Source organism: Ipomoea nil, unplaced genomic scaffold (assembly GCF_001879475.1).
Source record: "Ipomoea nil cultivar Tokyo-kokei standard unplaced genomic scaffold, Asagao_1.1 scaffold0193, whole genome shotgun sequence".
Lineage (NCBI taxonomy): Eukaryota > Viridiplantae > Streptophyta > Magnoliopsida > Solanales > Convolvulaceae > Ipomoea > Ipomoea nil.
In genome coordinates, this window is record NW_017616621.1 from 1,466,225 (window position 1) to 1,488,961 (window position 22,737).

The 22,737-nt window shown below is 34.5% G+C and overlaps 2 protein-coding genes across 3 annotated transcripts; one reads left to right on the forward strand and one right to left on the reverse strand.

Moving 5' to 3' along the window:
* The first annotated feature begins 13,412 nt into the window (after positions 1-13,412).
* LOC109188453 (SPX domain-containing membrane protein At4g22990-like) lies at positions 13,413-19,986 on the forward strand. Of its 2 annotated transcripts, none has more exons than XM_019339154.1 (11): positions 13,413-13,604; positions 14,350-14,415; positions 14,549-14,669; positions 15,586-15,897; positions 16,141-16,245; positions 16,408-16,862; positions 17,543-17,844; positions 18,181-18,353; positions 18,631-18,821; positions 18,983-19,116; positions 19,441-19,986. In XM_019339154.1, exons 2-11 carry the CDS (start codon positions 14,363-14,365, stop codon positions 19,677-19,679), a joined length of 2,085 nt encoding a protein of 694 aa, XP_019194699.1. In that variant the 5' UTR covers positions 13,413-13,604; positions 14,350-14,362; the 3' UTR covers positions 19,680-19,986. The 2 variants fall into 2 exon arrangements, with proteins under 2 accessions (XP_019194699.1, XP_019194690.1); XM_019339145.1 differs by having other exon boundaries at positions 13,415-13,835.
* A 1,767-nt stretch (positions 19,987-21,753) lies between these two features.
* LOC109188907 lies at positions 21,754-22,254 on the reverse strand. Its single transcript, XM_019339560.1, has one exon. It carries the CDS (start codon positions 22,252-22,254, stop codon positions 21,754-21,756), a length of 501 nt encoding a protein of 166 aa, XP_019195105.1.
* Positions 22,255-22,737: the final 483 nt, after the last annotated feature.

Here is a 22,737-nt window from a genome sequence, read left to right on the forward strand (position 1 = left end):
TTTGTGTTCAGAATAAATAATAACAACACCAGTATAGAAGAAATTTGCTAGCACATTTAGAAAGAAAGTAGATTACACCACCTAAATTCTGAATTTTAAAAGTAATTAACATTACTGTGTTCACTAAAAAACTGAGAATCTACTTTAATTAGAAAAATAATTTGATAGACTGCCATAACAGAGAATCTTGAAGAGTTTTAGAACCAAAGAATCAATCTGTGTGTTCCATGTTCTGACCAATTATCTAAAGAAATTTAAGACAATGGAATTATTGGCCTGTTAAGTAAAAGTTAATCATTCTTAGGGAAAGAAACACATTCCCTAAACATTAAATATAATTGATGGACAGCTATCATTAATATTAACAGAAAACTCTTCAGTTCCAATCCTATTTTCGAAATCAAGGCAAAAAGTTAAGTAAATTACAATGAACCCATCTAAAGAAAGATGCCCCATCTAACTACCAACACAGTTCTCCAGTTTCAGACCACAGCCAAATAGACAATTCACAGAGACATTTTCAAGTACACACAATAGACAGTGCAATGAGGAAAATCACTAAGTCAACAATTATAGGCATCAAAAGGAAACCAAGTGAAGAAAATAAAGGTAAGTTCGAAACTTATCTTTTTCATTTTGAAATGAAGCTTCATTGTAGCATCCCTCTTGCCTAGCGATTTTGTTTGTCTTCTCCATCTCCTCAAATAATTCCAGTATGTCCATGAAAAACAACATGATAGAGTAGATTACAGGTTAGGATTTGTGTGTACCAGAATATAGCTATAGCATTTTGAACATGATATTTACACAGTTAACAGTAATTTCAATTGTGTTTTTTTATAGCAACACTACAAAGAATACGACTTAGAACCCTAATTGCTATGAATCATACAAATCTGAAATTAAGAGCTTTTATCTATGATTCTCGATATGCATGCTTAGATCCAGTAAATTAGATCAAGTTTAGAACAAACAACAGTGATAAATCCAAACCCTAATCAAATTGACTGGAAATTAAATGCACACTAACCTTAGTAGTTGGAAATTAGATTCACTGCAGCGTGATTTCCACCATTTACTGTTGTTGAACACTACGATCTTTCACGGAAATGAAAGATCGCGATTATGTACTGAGAATCGGGAAGATGCTCATCTAGACCAGACTAAGATTTCTCCGGAAACAATGTTCAGTAAGAACAGTTGAAACTGAGATTACGACTAAGCACTGATCTAGATTTAGGAGAGACAGAGAGAGATCGGAAGTGATTTTTGAGAGGGTGAAGAACAGATCTGTTCGGACAAAGGCGAAGGAGAAGGGTATTCACCCTTCTTCCTCTTCTCAGAATATTCTGACCGAACAAACATATACTCCCTAATATTATATATTAATATATATATATATATATATATATATATATATATATATATATATATATATTGGTTTGAGAAAATGTTATATATACAAATATATATATATATATATATATATATTGTTATATAAATAGATAAATAGATTTAAATAGTTTATAGATATAAATTAATAAATATATATAGTCTTCATATTATTTAATGGTGTGATTGTTATTTGTAATTAATTAGATATATTATTTTTCATTGTAATGATATTGATTGTGCACACAATTTTGTGGACCATGTTATACCTAATAATTTGTCCAGTAAACTTGCGGCAGGTTATTGTTTATATCAATTACAATTTCAGGTTATAGGCTACCATAAGTATATTATCCGTTAGGTGTGTTTAGTGTCATAGCAACTACTTTCGTCATAAGTGTTACGCAAATCTTGAACAATTATAAATTATTGGTGTACTCTGAACTATGTTATGTGTAATTCATTTTTACGATTTTTTTTATTTGAATTAATTTTTATTTTAATGTTAGATTTTATATTACAGAAAATGAATTGGACAACTCATCAACAAGGAATAATTCTGCTCAAGGAAAACAACAGCCTTCGGCAATAAATCATTCCTGCATTCCTTTTGGAGGGTTTTTGTCTCAAAACATCACACCATTGAGTAACATTACTAACGGTAAATCCCCTTAGTTGAATTCATATACCTTCATTTTTAATTTAAAAAACCTTATCTTTTTAATTAGGTGCACAAATTGACTGTAAAATTAAATTGTATAATTATAATGTAAGTAATGTACCATACCAATATACATGAAATACTTTAGTATCACAATAATACTTTGATTGGTATTAATGATTTATACTTTCTAATTAATGGTATTTATTGTGCACTAAATTATGTGGACCATGGTCTACCTAATAATTGGTCCACTTATTAGGTAACTCTTATTGATAGCAATTACAATTTCAACTTATAGTCTAACATAATTAATAGCGTTAGGTGTGATTAATTTATACAATTTTAACTGCTGTAATTACTGTTGTTATTATAGTATTCTAATTTTTTTTTTACATCACAGCAAATTATTTAGGCAACTCATCATTAAGGACTAATGCTGGTCAAGGTAAAGACCAACATACGCCAAATATTCCTTCCCAAATTCCGGGGGGCGGTGGTCTGTCTCAAGATATCACACCATTCAGTAACATCAGTAACGGTAAATCCCCGAGAATGAATTGATATACATTCATTGTGAATTTAAATATCCTTATAGTTGTAATTGTTAAACGATGTTTGTCAAATTAAATGTTATATTTTTAATGTAATTTATGTTTAATAATATAAATTTGTAATTGTTCTTTACAATAGTTACATTTTTTTTGTTATGTGTAATTAATTGATTAGATTGTACTTAATGATATATACTTTTACATTCTAATTCTATTTAGTTTGCACAAATTTCCGCGGACCATGGTCTACCTAATTCTATTCGATTACATATTAATGTTGTGCAATTGAACAAATATTTATGTTATGTCTACTAATTTGTTTCGAGTATAAATTATTGAAATTATTTCTTAATTTAATGTTATATTTTATATCACAGCAAATTATTTCGGCAACTCATCTTTTACGAATAATGCTGCCCAAGCTAAAGACCAACGTATGACAACTAATCCTTACTCAATTCCGCTTGGAGGATGTTTGTCTGAAAATATCACACCATTGAGTAACATCACCAACGGTAAATCCCCTAAGATTAATTGATATACATTCATTGTGAATTTAATTATAATGTAACTCATGGTCCATAGAACTCAGTGTGGAATTGTAATTTCACTAATTTGTCTTCATATGATTTACTTTTTAATATCAATTTCTAATTTTTCGTTAAAATAGTTAAATTTCTTTTATTATGTGTAATCAATTTGTTGGTTTGTACTTAGTGAAATATACTTTTTCATTCTAATTCTATTTATGGTGCACAGATTTTTGTGGACCATGGTCTACCTAATAAGTTTTCCACTAAAATATAATGCTTATACCGTCAAATTACTTTTTCATTTTCTAGGCTAGCATAATGTAGATGTTAGGTGTACTTAATTTATAATATTAAGACTTCTATAATTTATTTTGGTATTATGTGCTACCAACTATTTTTTTTATAGTCCACTAAAATGTAGTGGTTTAAATTAAATGTGACTTTAAATATTGTTATACTTTAAATTTGTCTAATATTATGTATGTGTACAGTACGTTCGTCCAATACACAGATCGGTGCAAACAATTGTCAGCCATTTGTTTTGGTAGATAAAGAAAATCCTGGATCGACGATAACACAAGATGAATTGGCAATTCGTAAACCATGGAATAAATATGGAATTGTCGATAACCATGTAACAACAAGAGACTTGCTATCTGCCTTTGAAGGTGAATGTAACCCTACAATGATCGACGCACCAAATACGTACATACCTGGTAAGAAGATACTCTACTGGTTATTGAAACAACTATAAGTAAAGTACATATGCAAACCTTAAACTATTAAAATTGATTTTTAAATGTATTTCTAATTTCAGATGCAAATATATCGAGAAACGATGATAGGCAAAACTTCGATATTGGGACATCCTCTGGTCCACAACATGGTATGTAGATTTGTTTTATAACTCCTTAAAATATCAATCAGTATTTCATTTTGTATATATTTTGTTTCAGGTCAATACTGCGATTTTGGTGATGCAACAAATAAATGCATCCATTGTGGGGCTTTGTTTTGGTTTGAAGAAAGGAAAAAGAATTTGTCAACAAAAGCATCTCCACTGTTTATGTTGTGTTGCAACAATGGGAAGATCAAGTTGCCGGAGAATAAGTTGCCACCAAAAGGTATATTTGATCTCTTTTTCGGCAATGACGAATTATCAAAAGAATTTCTACACAACATTAGGACCTACAACAACATGTTCTGCTTCACATCCATGGGAGGAAAAATTGACAATAGCGTGAACAAGGGGGGAGCACCTCCAATTTTTCGATTAAGTGGTCAAAACTATCACCTAATGGGCACTCTACTTCCAGAACAAGGCAAAGAACCTTATTTTGCCCAGTTATATATATACGACACGGCAAATGAAAAGATCAACCGTATCAATGCTGTGAGGTAAAAAAGTTTGCGTATTAATACTAATCATTAAATACTATTTTTTATCTTGAAAACTATATATATCAAGTTTATGTTGTTGTAGGGGTAGTGGTGAGCAAGATGACATTCATGTAGAAATAGTGAATGTCATTCAGAAAGACCTCGATGAAAATAATGTTTTGGTTAAGTCTTATCGGATGGCTATGTCTGAGTTGGATATTAATCCATGCGCCGAGGTCAAAATAAAGTTGTTGGGAAAACGAAATAGAGATGCGAGGACCTATAATCTGCCGCAAGTTTCAGAAGTAGCAGCGTTAATTGTGGGAGATCTGGATACCAGTATTGGAGAGCGTGATATTATTGTTCAATCGAAGGGTGGCCACCTACAGAGGATAAGTGAATTAAATCCTTCATACTTGCCACTGCAATACCCTATTTTGTATCCATATGGCGAAGACGGTTATTGGGAAGACATTTCATTCGTGGACGTTGTAGGCAAGCGCTCTTCAAGTGGTAGGCAGAGGATTAGTCCCAGGGAGTTTTTTTGCTACCGCATACAGTCTAGACCGTCAACTCCGAGTACCATATTATTTGCAAAGCGGTTGTTCCAACAATTTGTTGTAGATGGCTACAGAATGGTTGAGTCTAGAAGACTGATTTATATAAGGACACACCAAAAAAGCCTAAGGTGTGAGAGTTATAGTGGATTGACTGATGCTTTGACAAGGGGTGAATTAAGCCATGCAGCCCAAGGTCGCAGAATAATACTACCTTCAAGTTTTACGGGTGGTGCTAGATACATGATACAAAACTACCAAGATGCAATGGCAATATGTAGATGGATTGGATACCCAGATTTATTTATAACCTTTACATGCAATCCGAAGTGGCCTGAGGTGCAACGCTTTTTAAAAGACCAAAGGTTGAAGCCAGAAGATCGGCCGGACATTATTTGCCGGTTATTCAAGATTAAGTTGGATGCTTTGATAGCTGATTGTCGAAAGAATAAACTATTTGGCCCTGTGGCTGGAGGTAATATTTTGTCCTTTTATTTTAAATCAATTTTGATACAATTTTATGTAATTACTTAATCTTATGATGTTTATGTCTATGTTGTTGCAGTCATATATACAATTGAGTTTCAAAAGCGAGGTCTTCCGCATGCTCATATATTACTTTTTTGGAGAAAAATAAAGAAGTTAGGCAAGTTCTAACTCTAGACAACATAATTTGCGCAGAGATTCCAGATGAAAAGAAAGATGCAGAGTATTACCAAGCGGTAGAGGAATTTATGATGCATGGTCCATGTGGAAAAGCGAGGACCAATTCTCCATGTATGGTAAATGGACGATGCTCTAAACATTTTCCTAAGAGATTTGTTGATAGTTCTACATTTGATGACGATGGTTACCTGGTATATAGAAGGAGAGACAATGGCAGGGTAGTTACAAAGAACGGGATCGCCTTGGACAACAGGTATGTGGTACCGCACAATAGATATTTATTGCTCAAGTACAAGGCTCATATAAATGTCGAGTGGTGCAACCAGTCACGGTCAATCAAGTACCTGTTCAAGTATGTTAACAAGGGTCATGATCGGGTAACCGCCGAATTTTACAAAACAGGCAATGATGACGAGAATGGCAAAGCAATAGATGAGATAAATATGTACTATGACTGTAGGTACATATCCCCGTGTGAAGTGGTCTGGCGTCTGTTTGGTTTTGATATACAACTTCGGGCGCCTTCGGTGGAAAGATTAAGCTTTCACCTTCCTAATCAACAGAGTGTGATATTTGCAGATGATGATGCTGTTGAGAACATTGTGAATAGACCTACGATAGCACAGAGCATGTTTTTAGAATGGTTTGAAGCTAATAAAACATACACCGATGTGAGAGAGCTTACTTATGTTGAGATGCCAACAAGATTCGTTTGGAATAAAGACCTTAGAAAATGGCAGCCACGAAAGAAAGGGTTCTCAATAGGACGTATATTCTATGTCCCGCCAGCTACTGGTGAAATTTTCTATTTGAGGTGTTTGCTGAACAAAGTCCGCGGCCCTAAAAGTTATGAAGATATTAGGACTGCAAATTGGGTGCAATATGACTCATTCCGAGATGCGTGTTATGCAAGGGGTTTAGTTGATGATGACAACGAATATGTTGATGCAATAGATGAAGCCAGTCATTGGGCGTCAGCAGATCAATTGAGGAGATTGTTTGTGACATTGCTAATGAGCAGTTGCATGGGGAAACCGGAAATAGTTTGGCATGCTGTTTGGCAACATCTATCAGACGATGCACAATTCAACGTCCGTAGACAATTGCAGAACAGAGGTAATCGTACATTTTTAAAAAAATATTAAGTCAAGTTTAACGTACTTTTGTTATAACATCAAATATTTATATATATTTATGCAGATTTTGTGTTGATCGATTCGCATAAAATGAACTTTGCTTTAGTAGAGATTGAGAAACTATTATCTAATCATGGTAAGAGTTTGAAGGACTATCCTGAGATGCCAACGGCAAATTTTGGTGCCTTAAACATTATTGCAAATAGGTTTATTCAAGAAGAATTAGCATACGATTGTGGCGAACAGGAGAAAGAGAATCAAGAATTGGTAAGGCAGTTAACAGACGAACAAAAGGCAATATACAATGAAGTGTTAACTGACGTGGATCGCCAGGAAGGGGGGTTATTCTTCGTTTATGGTTATGGAGGGACAGGTAAGACTTTCTTGTGGCGAGCACTTTCTTCCGCATTAAGGTCTAAGAGTCAAATAGTGTTAAATGTTGCTTCTAGCGGCATAGCTTCGCTTTTATTGCCTGGTGGCAGGACGGCACATTCTCGGTTTGCTATACCGATATCTGTTAATGAAGATTCCACATGCAACATACGTAACGGCAGTGAACTGGCGGAACTTCTTGTGCAAACAAAGTTGATAATATGGGACGAAGCCCCAATGATGCATAAATTCTGCTTTGAAGCCCTGGATCGAACTATGCGGGATTTGATGCGCTTCATAAATCCAATGAGTTCTGATATGACATTCGGTGGTAAGACAGTTGTTTTGGGGGGCGATTTCAGGCAAATTTTACCAGTCATTCCAAAGGGTACTAGACCGGATATAGTTCGAGCGAGCATTAGCTCATCCTATCTATGGAAATCCTGTAAAGTTCTAAGGCTGACTAAGAATCTACGTTTGAAGAGTGTTCAATCAGAATACGAGTGCAAGGAGATCGAGGAATTTGTAAAATGGATAGCTAATATAGGTGATGGAATTATTGGGTGTCAACTTGAGGGGGAGTCAGTGATTACTGTTCCAGAAGATTTGTTGTTGAAGTGCGAAGATGACCCTATTGCTACAATTGTTGATAGCACTTTCCCCAATTTCCGACTGGGAATTGCCGATTTGTCATATCTTAATCATAGTGCAATTTTAGCTCCAACATTGGATGTGGTAGATGCCGTTAACCAATACATGAATGATCATAATCCTTCTGAGGGTGTGTGTGTAAGTCAGATGCCAATGTTGCACTACTACAGAAAACGGATTTTACGTCTACAATATAACGTCGGTTTCTAGAAAATCCGACCTTAAATATTTAAAATTATTTTTTATTTTTTAAAAAATACATATGACGTCGGTTATTTAGAATAACCGATGTCATATATCGAATAAAATAAATAAATAAAAAATAAATAGGAGATACGACGTCGGCGTATTATAACGCCGACGCCGTATACTTGAATTTTAAAAAAAAATAAAAAAATAATAGGAGATACGACGTCGGAGAATTAATCTCCGATGTCGTATCTATAATAATTATAAAAAAAATAAATTAAAATAGTATACGGCGTCGGCGACGAATATCGCCGACGTCGTATACTCGAAATTTAAAAAAATAATAAAAAATAAATAGGAGATACGGCTTCGGAGAATTAATCTCTGATGCCGTATCTCTAATAATTAAAAAAAATAAATTAAAATAGTATACGGCGTCGGCGACGAATATCGCCGACGCCGTATACTCGAAATTTAAAAAATAAAAATAAAAATAAATAGGAGATACGACATGGGAGAAATAATCTCCAATGCCATATCTCTAATAATTAAAAAAAATTAAAATGGTATATACTCGAAATTTAAAAAAAAAATTAAAAATAAATAGGAGATACGGCGTCGGAGAATTAATCTCTGATGCCGTATCTCTAATAATTAAAAAAAAATTAAATTAAAATGGTATACGGCGTCGGCGACGTATACTCAAATTAAAAAAATAAATAAATAAATAAATGTAATTATACGGCGTCGGATACGTAAAATAACCGACGCCGTATAACCAACTCACTAACATAACCTAGACGAACATTTCAGTCTTTCACCGCCCAAATACTCAGATCTGCTCACTAACATAACCATTTCAGATCTGCTCCGATCGTAGAACACTAACATAACCTATACATTTCAGATCTGCTCCGAACGCCCTACCACTTACGCCTCCGATGCTCTCCACCGCCGCCTAAGCCGCGTCCTCAGCCTCGCTCGCCGCACGTCGACGCCGCCGCAACAGTGCCTTGCCGCTCGCTTCTCGCCGTCGCCTACGCCTCCGATGCTCTCCACCGCCGCCTAAGCCGTCGTCCTCGGCCTCGCTACTGCCGCATGTCGACGAGCCGCAACAGCGCCTGCCTTGCCGCTCGCCGTCGCCGCCTCTCCTCGCGCTGGGTCGCCGGTCATCTCCGTTCGTCGACGAGCCGCAACGTGTAAGGTACGTACGTATATATATATATATATATATATATATATATATATATATATATTAAATTAAAATTGGTTATGTATATAAATTTTTTGAATTTCAAATTTTATATATTATTATTGCTCTGTTGTTGCATCATGCTTATTCAACTTTAATTGATTAATTTAAATTCTTAGCAATGGTATCCTTTAAAACTTTGTTTGTTCACTGTTATCCCCTTTAAAATAGCACAAATGTACAGGTATCATGTTCATGTTGGTAGTATATTTGGAAATTATAGAATGGGTTTTGGCTGGATTGTTCGTAATGAAGCGGGCATTGTGTTAAATGCAGTTATGTTTTCTGTCCAGGGGCTTTTTGTAGGTGAAGGAGGCAGAGGCCATGGGGCCCGGGTTGGATTAAAGACAAGGGGTGGCAACTGGTGATCTTAGAGACTGATGCTCAAGTGGTGATATGTGGTATTGAGAAGGCAGTGAGTAATTCTCCTTTTGGAACTATTATCTAGGAGATTAGTATGTTGTTGCAGCAGTTCCCTCATGTTAGATTTGTTTTTGTTCTGTGTAATGGTAATCTTTATGTAATTCTGAGGAGGGGAGGTTTGAGTATTCTGCTTTTATTCCTTGTTTTCTTTAACACTTTGCTTCAAAACTCTGTGCATTGCAATATCAGAAAAGATAGCTTATTGTGCATGTTCAACAGTGACTCCCCTATTAGGAATCAACTAACAATATAATTCCGGGGTGTGGCAGCCCTTGGAGTTGAGAATTCAACCTTTTAGGAAGAAAGAAGCATATTGAAAGCTGTTGAGGTACCCACCCTTATTAATGCTTCAATTGTATAGTATAGTAGTTCATATATATTCTGCAAATTTTGCCTAAATGAAATTTATTATTTGACTAAATGAAATTTTTTAGTTTGATTCACTTGGTAATGGGCCGCGTGAAGACATTAAACATATAATGGAAACGTATGTAAATTTATATAATTAATTAGTAGTTATCATAAAACTAGTGATGCCAAGTATTTATATATATTCTATGTCTTATATTAATAGGTGTATGACTGCAACAAACATGATGAATGGAAAGAAACAAAATCGTTCACCAAAATGGACTATATGTTCGGTAAGTACTTCATTCACATTGTAAAACATCCAAACCTATTGTTTTTTATATTAATTTATTTTAATTTGAATGTAATTCAATGTAGTGTGACAAAAGGGAACCACCGAATGTGGTTATTATGTGATGAAGTTCATGTTGGAAATTGTTTCCAACAACCTAAGCAAAGGAATGGATAAGGCAAGTAATTTCATAATATATCTTTTTGCTTCAAACGTTTAAAAATACTTGCTTATTTATTAATTTTATTTCTTTTGAACTTGGTAGGCTTTGGAAAGACAAGGAAGATTGCCCTACAACAAAAAAGAGATTGATGAAGTTAGAGACAAATAGTCTAAGTTTCTTATTGATGAATGGCTTAATAAAACGCTTCTTAGTTGATACTTTACGTTTAAAATTAGTTTATGTTTATTGGCTTAATGTTTAGTAGTTTTGTTGAATTGTGATACTTATATTAGTTTTAGGTTTAGTAGCTTGAATTAGTTTAATGAATTGTGTTCTTTATATTAGTTTCATGTTTAATATTTGATACTTTACGTATAAAATTAGTTTATGTTTATTGGAATAATGTTTAGTAGTTTTGTTGAATTGTGGTACTTATATTAGTTTTATGTTTAGTAGCTTGAATTAGCTTAATGAATTATGTTCTTTATATTAGTTTCATGTTTAATAGTTTGAATTAGTTTAATAAATTAGTTGATGTTGAATGTTAAATTGCTAGCTGCGCAGGATTTGAAAATTGATACAGGTTGGGTAGAAACCATAAAACGAATATAATAAAAAAAAATAATAATAACATACGACGTCGGCTTTTAGGATAAAGCCGACGTCGTATGTTATTTAATATATATATATATATATATATATATATATATATATATATATATATATATATACATATGGCGTCGGTTTTTATGTAAACACCGACGCCGTATATATTTATTTTTTTTAAAAAAAAAATAATAAATATATACGGCGTTGGCTTTTACCTAAACTCCGAAGCCGTATGATAATTATTTTTTTTCTAAAAAAAATAAATATATACGGCGTCGGCTTTTACCTAAACTCCGAAGCCGTATGTTAATTATTTTTTTTCTTAAAAAAAATAAATATATACGGCGTCGGCTTTTACCTAAACTCCGAAGCCGTATGTTAATTATTTTATTTCTTAAAAAAATATTAAATATATACGGCGTCGGCTTTTACCTAAACTCCGAAGCCGTATGTTAATTATTTTTTTTTCTTAAAAAAAAATAAATATATACGGCGTCGGGTTTTACCTAAACTCCGAAGTCGTATGTTAATTATTTTTTTTTTCTTAAAAAAAAAATAAATATATACGGCGTCGGTTTTTAGGTAAAAACCGACGCCGTATGTTAATTATTATTTTTTTAAAAATATAAATAATATACGGCATCCGACGTCGTATGTTAAATACAACGTCGGTTGTTTAACCGACGTCGTATCATTTACTTACGACGTCTCTAAAGTCGACGTCGAAAGATAACCGACGTTAAATGGCGTATTTTAACCGACGTTAAAACCGTTTTCTGTAGTAGTGTTGACATGTTAGCGGATTTGCACACTCCCGAATTCTTGAATGCCTTGAGATGTTCTGGAGTACCAAATCATGCATTGACATTGAAAGTTGGATCACCTGTTATGCTATTGCGAAATATTGATCACACATTAGGATTATGCAACGGTACAAGGTTGATTGTTACAAGGTTGGCTGACCATGTGTTGGAAGGCCAAATCATGTGCGGTACAAATGCAGGAACCAGAGTATTGATTCCTGGGATGTCACTTACACCGTCAGATCCAAGATTGCCTTTCAAATTTCAACGAAAGCAATTTCCTTTGATGCTATCCTATGCCATGACAATCAACAAAAGTCAAGGACAAACGCTTGCTAAAGTTGGGTTGTTGTTGAAAAAACCGGTCTTTAACCATGGACAACTATACGTAGCTGTTTCAAGAGTTAGTAACCCCAGGGGTTTGAAAATTTTGATTTGCGGGGAAAGTGTACCATGTCTTAGTACGACTAAAAATGTTGTGTACAAAGAAATCTTTAATAATGTACAACAATTTATTATTTAAAATTTAATATTTGTTTAAATAATACGTTTCTTATTATGTTTCTTATTCTTATTATATTATACTTAATATTCTATGTACTATATAGGTAGTGTCCCTTGATGTATAATAAAATTACTATATTCATCAATGTGTAATAAAATCACAACTTTTCATTTCACATTTTTACAGGTTCAAATAACTATATTCTATACTGTATATATATCATACTATATATATAGCCGCGCATCGCGCAGGTGCACCTACTAGTTTATATATATAATGCAAAAGTAATTATTTTTGTAAGGAAATGAGAATAAATCCTATTCTTTCATTGCAAAATATTAGACAAATAAAATATATATTAAAATGAAAAATGAGTGTCATTTTTATAAATATTATATTCAAAACTTTCATTGCATCATTAGAAGTAAGATTCATTTAAATTTGTATGTTTTAGAGAAAACAAATGTTATTTTTTGAAAACGATGCTTCTTCAAAGTAATGTTGTTTTCCTCATAAATGATGCATTTACTTTTTAGTTCAAATTTCATCATTCATTCTTAATTTTCTAAATTGTTAAATTGTTATTCTCTTTTCTCCGTTCTTTTTTTTCTTTTTTTTTTTTTTGAAAACTCTCCGTTCTTCTTTAGATTCTTTGTTATTCACCATTTTAACCACGTGAAGAACAAGAAAAGTGGACAAAACCCTACCAGCTAAAGCATTCAATCATTGATCATTTTTTACCAAGTTTAGCAAAAGTAGTTTTTGTTTTTATTTTTAATTTTTAAAAATAAATTTTTACTTTTTTTTCACCACAACCAGGATTCAGGAATGCAGAGTATGATTAACCAGACTCCTGGTCTTGAAGGTAATGATTGATCACAGTATATATATATATATATATCTCACATCTCACATCTCACATATAATAATATATCAATAGCGATCTTACTTCCAGAGCGATAGTGCCACCTGTGGAATTCCAGTTTCCTAAACCACACAACTCTTCTTCTCCTATCTTCATCTCCCGCCCCGCTCTGTCGTCGCCGCCGCCGCCTGACTAGTAAACTCAACCAGAGGAAGACGAATTCGGGTTTTTGTCTTGGAAAAAGTTGGAGGTGAGGCGGCTGGATTGTTTCCGCCTTTCTGTGTGGAATAAAAAAACGATCCGGAATTCTAGTGAGGATTTGAACTGGAATCCGTTACGTGTCGTGTTGCTGTAGGTCTGTAGCTTGGACTGGGTTGGGTTATACGCGAATATTCCGAAACGGGATTTCTTCGAGAGTGAAGATTTGATTGTCTTTCGTCTGTGTTTGTTGATGCTCATCTAGTTCCCCTTCAACACTTTGGTACGGGTAGTGGGTTCAATTCAGTGCTTATGGATATTTGGTTCTGTGTATCTGAATGCGCAAGCATGTGTCTGAATCAGTTTTTTTTTTTTTGGATTGTGATCTAGTATAATCAATGCGTTTTGGGATCAATGAATCGTTATTGACTTATTCTTATAGGATTTTAAATATCTTTCTTATTCTAGTTTTCCTCTGACCCTGCTGGAATGTTTTGTTTTTAATGTGGAAATTTGGATGACTGTATCTATGCTTTGCGAATATATGGAGGTTCGGATTTGATTGATATGTTTCCCATAACTAGTGTGGATATGTGGTTTTATACGGTTTCAGTGATTGATGAGATAGCTCTTGATAGATACTATGTAAGGTTTTATACCCAAATCAGTAGGGCTCTGTGGAAAAGATTTTCTTGCTTTGAGTGTTGTTTCTTTGGGATACTCAAAGCCTCAAAGGTGACATGAACAGTTTTATCTCTTTTGGTTCTCAGTTTCTCATTTTGTTCTCTCAAATGCAGTAAGAGACTAGAGATGGTTGCTTTTGGGAAGAAGCTGAAGGAAAGACAAATTCAAGAATGGCAAGGGTATGCTCCATTTTAATCTAGATGTATATTTTGAAGACTATATTAGTATATTGTTGGCATTCTTTTCAATACCATTTGTAAAAAGGTGATCCTTGTATGTGAACCTGATGAATAATTAATCTGTACTTTGTAGATATTACATCAACTACAAAATAATGAAGAAAAAGGTTAGGCAGTATTCGAACCAGATTGAAGCTGGGGCACTGGATCGCCGACATGTTCTCAAGGATTTCTCCCGAATGCTGGACAACCAGGTTGGTTAGAACTTGATTGACAGAAGCTTTGTGTATGTCTGGATATTCATGTTTGAATTGTTGGTCTTTGAAATCTATGTTTTGGAGTCTGCCAAACTTAAACTTAGGAATTTCAATTGGGATGTTAGTCATGTTATACTAGTAACTCGGGTACTTATTCAATAGATTGTTGTTATTCTTCAATATCTTTGGTGATTTTATTTGAAGTAAACAAGGATCATTGCTATGATGCTATTCTGCAAAATATCAATATTTAGTCTACACAGTGTCAAGAATAGCACTAATTTTGGTGTACTTAGTTGCTGATTTGTTCTCTAATCAATTAGAATTGATTTGTTTTAATTGATCAGAATTATGAGATAAATAGAGAGGTTTGATGGAGACAATTAGGGAGATTTGGTTGTAATTTATTTTCATAAAATATGTAGTCTTCTTGTCTAGTAGTCTTCTTGTCTAGTTGTCTTAATTCTGACTGAGTATGTGAATAAGGTTATAAGGATCATCCTGCTTTCTTCCCAATTTGATACCTAGAATTAGCAAATTATGGATTTTCTGGGGGTACATAAATTGCTTTCTCACAATATATGAAGGGGCCTGGGAATATGTAATTCATCAATGCTGTTTTCAATTACTCTTGACTTTTGGTACTTATTATTTGAACACTGCCTCCCACTCTGTTTGTTCTGGATGTTGGCTAGATATGTCAAAATTTCCAGTGCAAGAATCATCTGGCTCTTTCTTTACCTTTTATGTTCGCACCAATGTCTGCTAATTTGGCTTCGAATACTAAAGTTGGTAATTTGAAAAGAAGAGTTCTTTAAAGAGTAATTTCATCCAGTCTGTCTATCCTAAAATTTATCATTTTAGCTTAGGGTTGTAGTATGAAGTTTGCATAACCTTTGAGTTATTAATGCAGATTGAAAAGATTGTTCTTTTCCTGTTAGAACAACAAGGAGCACTTGCAGGCAGGATTGCTGAACTCAATGAACAACAAGATGCTCTTCAGCAACAACCTGAAATTTCCAAAATCAATGAGCTACGGGAAGCTTATAGGGGTGTGGGACGTGATCTTCTAAAACTTCTCTTCTTTGTTGAAATAAATGCCATTGGACTGAGGAAAATCCTTAAGAAGTTTGACAAACGCTTCGGCTATAAATTTACTGATTATTATGTCAAAACTCGGGCTAATCATCCTTATTCACAGCTTCGACAAATTTTCAAGCATGTGGTAAGATGTTAACTCAAATACCTAGATATTCACTCTTTGCCACTTCCTTCTTATTCAAAATTTTCTGCCTACTTTTGGACATCATGCCAAGTTATTTATTTAATATCCAATTATCCAATCTCAAATAGATATGTGCTAAAGGCAAGGTGGGTTAACTTTGTTAGTCTCGGGCCTAGCGCTCTGATTAAACTAAGCCATTCTTAACAGCACATTAACAATGGCTGAAACTACATATACTTGTAGGGATTAGGGGCAGTTGTTGGAGCAATATCTCGTAATCTTGCAGAACTTCAAGATCGTCAGGGAAGCTACTTATCTATATATGACCAGCCTGCTCTTCCGCTTCAGGTTTTCATCTACCTACTTTATCAGCTTAATTCATACGTGCTAATTCTTAATTTTCTTTATTTTTTTTTAATGAATTCTTACTTTTCCTTATCTGGTACTGTATGTATATCTTTTCTCCTGGATTCTTTACTTTTTGCTTATTATTTTTGAGTTCATCTGCAGGATCCTGTTGTTGACTCAATAAAAGCTGCGGCTGACAGATTAACTCATTCAACAAACTTCCTTAATTTTTTGGGTCAACATGCACTTATAATGCAAGAGGAATTACCTAGTCCTGCTGATGAAGATGTTGTTGATCAAAGATACCATTTTATGTCACTCCTGTTGAACCTGGCAAACACTTTCCTTTATATGGTAAATACATATATTATAGTTCCAACAGCAGATGACTATTCTATGAGCCTTGGCGCTGCAGCAACAGTTTGTGGTATTGTGATTGGATCAATGGCAGTTGCACAAGTTTTCTCATCAGTGTATTTCAGTGCTTGGTCGAACAAGTCTTACTTTAAACCTTTGGTATTTAGCAGTATAGTTCTTTGTATAGGCAATGTCTTGTATGCACTGGCCTATGACCTGCAATCATTACCAGTTCTTCTTATAGGCAGATTATTTTGCGGGTAATCTCTCACTCTTTCTCCTATTCTCTGCCCTTCTTGTGTAAAAACATGAATGTGTGTTTCTCTTTTTCTTATACATAACAACGACATGCTTATTTGCGTCATTGATATCCTCATTTTTATATAGAATCTATTGTATATTCAGGCATGCTAAAACCATTTTAACTTTATTCACTTTGATATATTATCTTGCCTCTTTCATTTCTTTACCTTCCATTATTTACTATTGTCTAATTCATTGTTCTTCTACTAAGAGATTCAGAAAGCTGAATCTCTTGCAATTATTTGTCTTTCCTTTAAATATAACTTCTTCTTAATGAAGAACTGGTGACTGCTTAGGCAACAATGATCGATGCACTATTCATACATTTATATGAGTACAACTAGAGAAATAATGGTTCGCTAGTGGGTGAAAATTTGAAATGATATTGGTAATACTGGACAATCACTAAGAGTTTTTAATAATGTTAATAATGTGGATTCTGGTTGGAATTAGCAACAAAAACAATCAACCAGCATTTGTTGTTACCTCATTCTGTTCTGTGTAGATAATTATGCCAGGAGTTTTGTTGTCATCTGCAACAGTCAAGTTTAGTCTATTGTATGTATGATGGTAATTCCATTGCAACTAAATATAATTTGACAAGTTTTTTGCTGTCCCTTGTCACTCTTAATTGCAGTTTGGGTTCAGCCAGAGCTGTGAACCGAAGGTATATCAGTGACTGTGTGCCACTTAAAATCCGCATGCAGGCTTCTGCAGGTTTTGTCAGTGCTAGTGCTCTTGGAATGGCATGTGGTCCAGCACTTGCTGGGTTACTTCAAAGTAATTTTAAAATTCTCAACCTGACATTCAACAAAGAAACTTTACCTGGTTGGGTCATGGCTTTGGGATGGTTAATATATCTGGTATGGTTATGGATCTCATTTAGAGAACCAGTGCTTGAGACTGAAGAAAACCCCGTTCCACAGGAATCTAATGTTGGTATGTTCAGTTCCCATTTACTTTTTCTTATGCTCCTTCCTGTAGCCTGTATTCTTAAATTCAAAGGTGTCTCTCCATTGTTTTTTGTCTATCTATGTCATGATGGGCACAATAATTGGACATATCAACCAGGGTGAGGAAAGCCTTCTCAATCAAGTTGGCTACTGTATTACTGAATTTTAAACCAAATAACCTTGCATATTTGTCTGTGAAGTACTTTCTGGCATTTCTCTGTATTGGGTCTTTAAACTTCCCAATTCAACTTCGGTGAGATACTTAATGAGCATTTTGGACTTTGATCAAATTCTGAATTGAACATTAAATTTTGGTTATCAGATAATAATGTGCTTGAGAAGGGTCTCGCACAACCACTGCTCATAACATCCAACGAACAAGATGATGGTGATGGCAACCAAGAATATGATGAGAGTGAAGAAGCTCCAGAGGAGTCTCGATTACCAGTCAACTCTATTGCTGCAGCATACAGATTACTCACTCCCTCTGTGAAGGTACATCTTTTTACTCTTCTCATCATCACAAGTGGCATAAAGCAACTTGTTTGTCCTATAACAATTTAGCTAATGCAATGGTGTCAAGTGCCGGGGGATTTGAGGGGAATGTGTTCCCTGAGACACTTTATATCCATGAATGTCTTCTCTCCCCAAATGATGAAAAAACAGATGAAGCTCTATTCTCTACAATATAAATTATGGTTTCTAATATTTGTCATGCTACTAAAAAGAGAGTATTCTCACGAATGATGACAGAGTATTGCTTTGATTACAGGTTCAACTGTTGATTTACTTTATGCTGAAATATGCTATGGAAATTTTACTCTCAGAATCTAGCGTTATTACAGAATACTACTTCCAGTGGTCAACCGGCACTGTGGCAATTTTTCTAGCATGTCTTGGCTTAACAGTTCTTCCAGTAAACGTTGTCGTTGGAAGCTACATAAGTAACATGTTCCAGGATAGGTAATATTCTATTTGACAAATGAAGCATGCATGTTGTTGATATTCATCCCATGGAACGTGGTTCACGATATAGTATAGAAGTCTTTTGATCATTCTATAACAGTTTGCTGGTAATAATTTTTCAGTCCTAAAGCATGCCTATTATTTTCTCATGGCTGCAGGCAAATTTTATTGGCATCCGAAATTATGGTTTTGCTGGGCATACTCCTAAGCTTTCAAGTAATCATCCCGTATTCTGTGCCACAGTATGTCATCTCTGGGCTGATAATGTTTGTATCTGCAGAAGTTTTGGAAGGTAAAATATCCATCTTTTCTTCTCTGATTGTTCAAAATGAACACCCAATCTATTTTTTCATTCAACCTTTAAAAATGTGTTAGATGGTGATTGAAGCTCTGCTTGAAATGGAGTTAACATTGCTAAAAGAAATCATATGTGACTAGCAGAATATAGCCACTAGGATTGAATTAGGTCATCATTGAAATGTTTCTTTCTTCAACGTGACCAGACAAAAGACGCGTGTTGTCTGGTGCTATTGCACGCTTCAAAGTAGAGTTTTACAGATTTTTATAATTATTATCAATGATATAAACTGTATATTATGGTGCTTTTTCCTCATAGGTGTCAATCTATCGCTCCTCTCCCGAGTCATGTCGTCGAGGCTTTCTCGTGGAACCTACAATGGCGGCCTCTTGTCAACAGAAGCAGGCACAATTGCTCGAGTTATCGCAGATGGTACTATAACCCTGGCTGGTTATTTGGGGCAGAGCAGACTGTTGAATGCCACACTTCTTCCTTCACTTCTCATTTGCATAGCATCCATTACTGCCACATGCTTTACCTACAATTCCTTGTACTGATTTTGGTGCTGCTATTTTTTGAAGAATGGTTTCAATTCCCAAAATCCCTATTTTTTAATTGTTGATTGTTTTTAGCATTTTATTTCCATTTCTTGTCAAATTAAACTTGTATAGGTATTGCTTGTGCCAATTACAAAACATTAATATACTGTCTCCATTCATGCTTCCCCTAGCCCCAGTGTCTATTGCTCTTTAGACTTTATTATATTCATATAAAGGCAGAAAATGCAACTTGTGACAATGTTGTACCAAAATTTGTGTCATATGACAATATTGTACGGAGTACTAAATTTGTCAACTTTTCATACTTCATTAGTTCATAAAATAGTTGATTATATCAAATTACATTAGTATTGGAGTTAATATTCCCGACAATCGTTATATCGTGCACTAGGGCGAACAATGCATTGTCCACCCCGTCCTGCCCAAAACGACATCGTTTTGTTAAGTTGTGTGGGGAGTTGACGCGACGGAGTTTATGTGTATTTTATTATACAATTATGTACATTTTGTTATACAATTATGTACATTCGAAACATGTGATTTTTTTTTAATAGTTAAAAGTTTATGTGTATTATGTTAAGAGTTTATGTTAAGAGTTTTTGTGTATTATGTATTACTAGCATTGTACCCGTGCGATGCACGGTCAATAAATTATATTTTAATTTTACATGTTGTTATTGTAATAAATTGTAATAAAATACAGATATTACATCTTAAACAGATTTAAAAGTATATTGCATAACATATTCCACAATCATGGCACAGAAATTGGCACAGAAAAAATGATGAAATTGTAAATTGTTAATTTGTTTTTATTTTTAGGATAAACAAATTGTTAATTTGGTCTTGACTTATTTATTGTGATAGCATATGACAATATTAATGGGACTGTCTCCTTGAAAATTTAAAAGGCTCTTGTATCCGATTGAGTCATAGACATTATCAACATCGAACTCTCGGTATTGTCACCCGTCATTATTTTAGCATTAATAACATGCTCAAACAATCTTGTAATGACAAATTTCTTTAAAAAACACCATACAAACAATTAGATTGGATACTTTTTTCAAAAATAAAAAATAAAAACTGGACACTAATGATCTCTTCCAATAGATTTTCTTTATATATATATACATATAATTCGAACATATCTTGCTTCACTGTAAACATATATAGGTTATTACATATATATATAAATATATAATTATATTAATATAGAATTGGGTGGGTGTGCTCAGATATGCTAGAAGCTTCTTCCTTCTGGTTTCGATGAAAAGCGTCGGGGGAGACACGACTTTCCTAATTCTGGGCGACAACATGTATTTAACCTCCATTTCTCTTTCTCAGTTTCTTTTGATTGCATTCCCAATTTATACAGATTTATTGCTCTCGGGCTGCAATTTGAGTAGTATGGCCCACAAATTTTACTCGACAGCATGGGGGTTGTTCAGGTTGTTCATTGTACTTCGCTAATTCAGAGCTTGGAGTTCTGTGATCTTCAACTTCAGTGCATGCGCTAAATCTACGATTGTTGCCTATCCTGTTCATAAGACTTTGCTGGGAAATAATTAGATGCCCTAACTCTGTTCTCTTCGCAGGATAAGAGTTTGCCCGGAAATATTTACCGGTGATAGGAGAAGATGACGTATACCGCTGAATCAGAGATGCTAGAACATGTGGAAGATTTATTTCTTATTTTTATCCTAGTTCGATTGATATTTCCTGAAAAATCTGCGTCTCTGATTAAGATTTCGTTTGAATATGCTGATTAGTAGTAAAATCTAGCTATTGCATGCGTTGTTTTCGTAGTTTCAGTAAAACAAATACCATTCTAATATTTTTTTTATTAACTATTTGCATCAAAAATTGTTTTTTTTTTTAATTGTTACTCGTACTTATCTGGTACTTAATTGTTACAGGTACTTATCTGGAATCTGTTAATTGTTACTGGTACTTATCTGGAATCTGGTAATTGTGTTACTCGTACTTATCTGTTATCGATCTGGTACTTAATTGTTAAATACCTGTATATGTCGTACTTTTTTTTGAAAGGTGGCCAATAAGACATATATTAAAGGTACTCAGAAATAGAGTCTGGAGGGACATCGTCCGAATACATAATCGTAGAAGAATTAAATGCAGTAGCCGCTAGACTATGTGCATGTGCTAAATAGTTCTCTGATCTAGGAATAAAATTAACTGAACAATAATCAAAAGAAATAATGCATGCTCTACAAGCATCAATGGCATAGCCAACGTAAGTCCGAACAGTGAGAGCTTGATTTGTCAAATACTGTTGCAGGGTCAAACAATCCGTGAGTATGTGTACTGAGCGCTCTCCACGATTCCATAACCAAGACAAGGCTTCCTTACATGCTATTGCTTCAGCCATAAGCGGGGACAGACAATCTGACAAGGGTGCACTGAATGCCGATACATATCCCCCTTCCTCGTCGAACAAAACCGCGCCAACCGTAGCCCTTCCTGTAGCTGGCATGAATCCAGCATCGACATAGCATCTCCGTCTCGGCTCGGCAGGCTCGTTCCGTGCGCCCTCTTGGGCAATCCCCATAGCAGTCACGGCATTTGCCGTGTTGTAGTGCTGCTGCTGCCGTGTCACGGCAGTGGCAGTAGCACTGCTTTGTGCGGCAGTCCCTTGGTCCGTTTGTGGGTGGGTGTGGTGGACTCTTTGCCATGCAAGTGCGGTTGCTTCGGCCAAGGCTAACACTTTTCGTGGTCGCGGTAGACACGCATCCCATACCGCTCCGTTCCTGGCTCTCCAAATATGATATAATATTGCAGCTGCGTGAACAATTTGGTTAGTGGCTGTATATGTCGTACTTAGTTAATAACATTTTGAAGTATTTTGAACTTGTGTTGTTGTATTGGTTGTATTTAATTACTCCTGTTTAGCTTATTTTTGTTTTCTATTTTTTTTGCATGTTTGAATCCTTCATGTGTTGCGTATACAATAATTGTAATTAAACTATTACAGCAAATAATGATCTTAATTTTTTAGGTAAACAACAAAGTAATTGTGCTTGTTTTGTTGCTT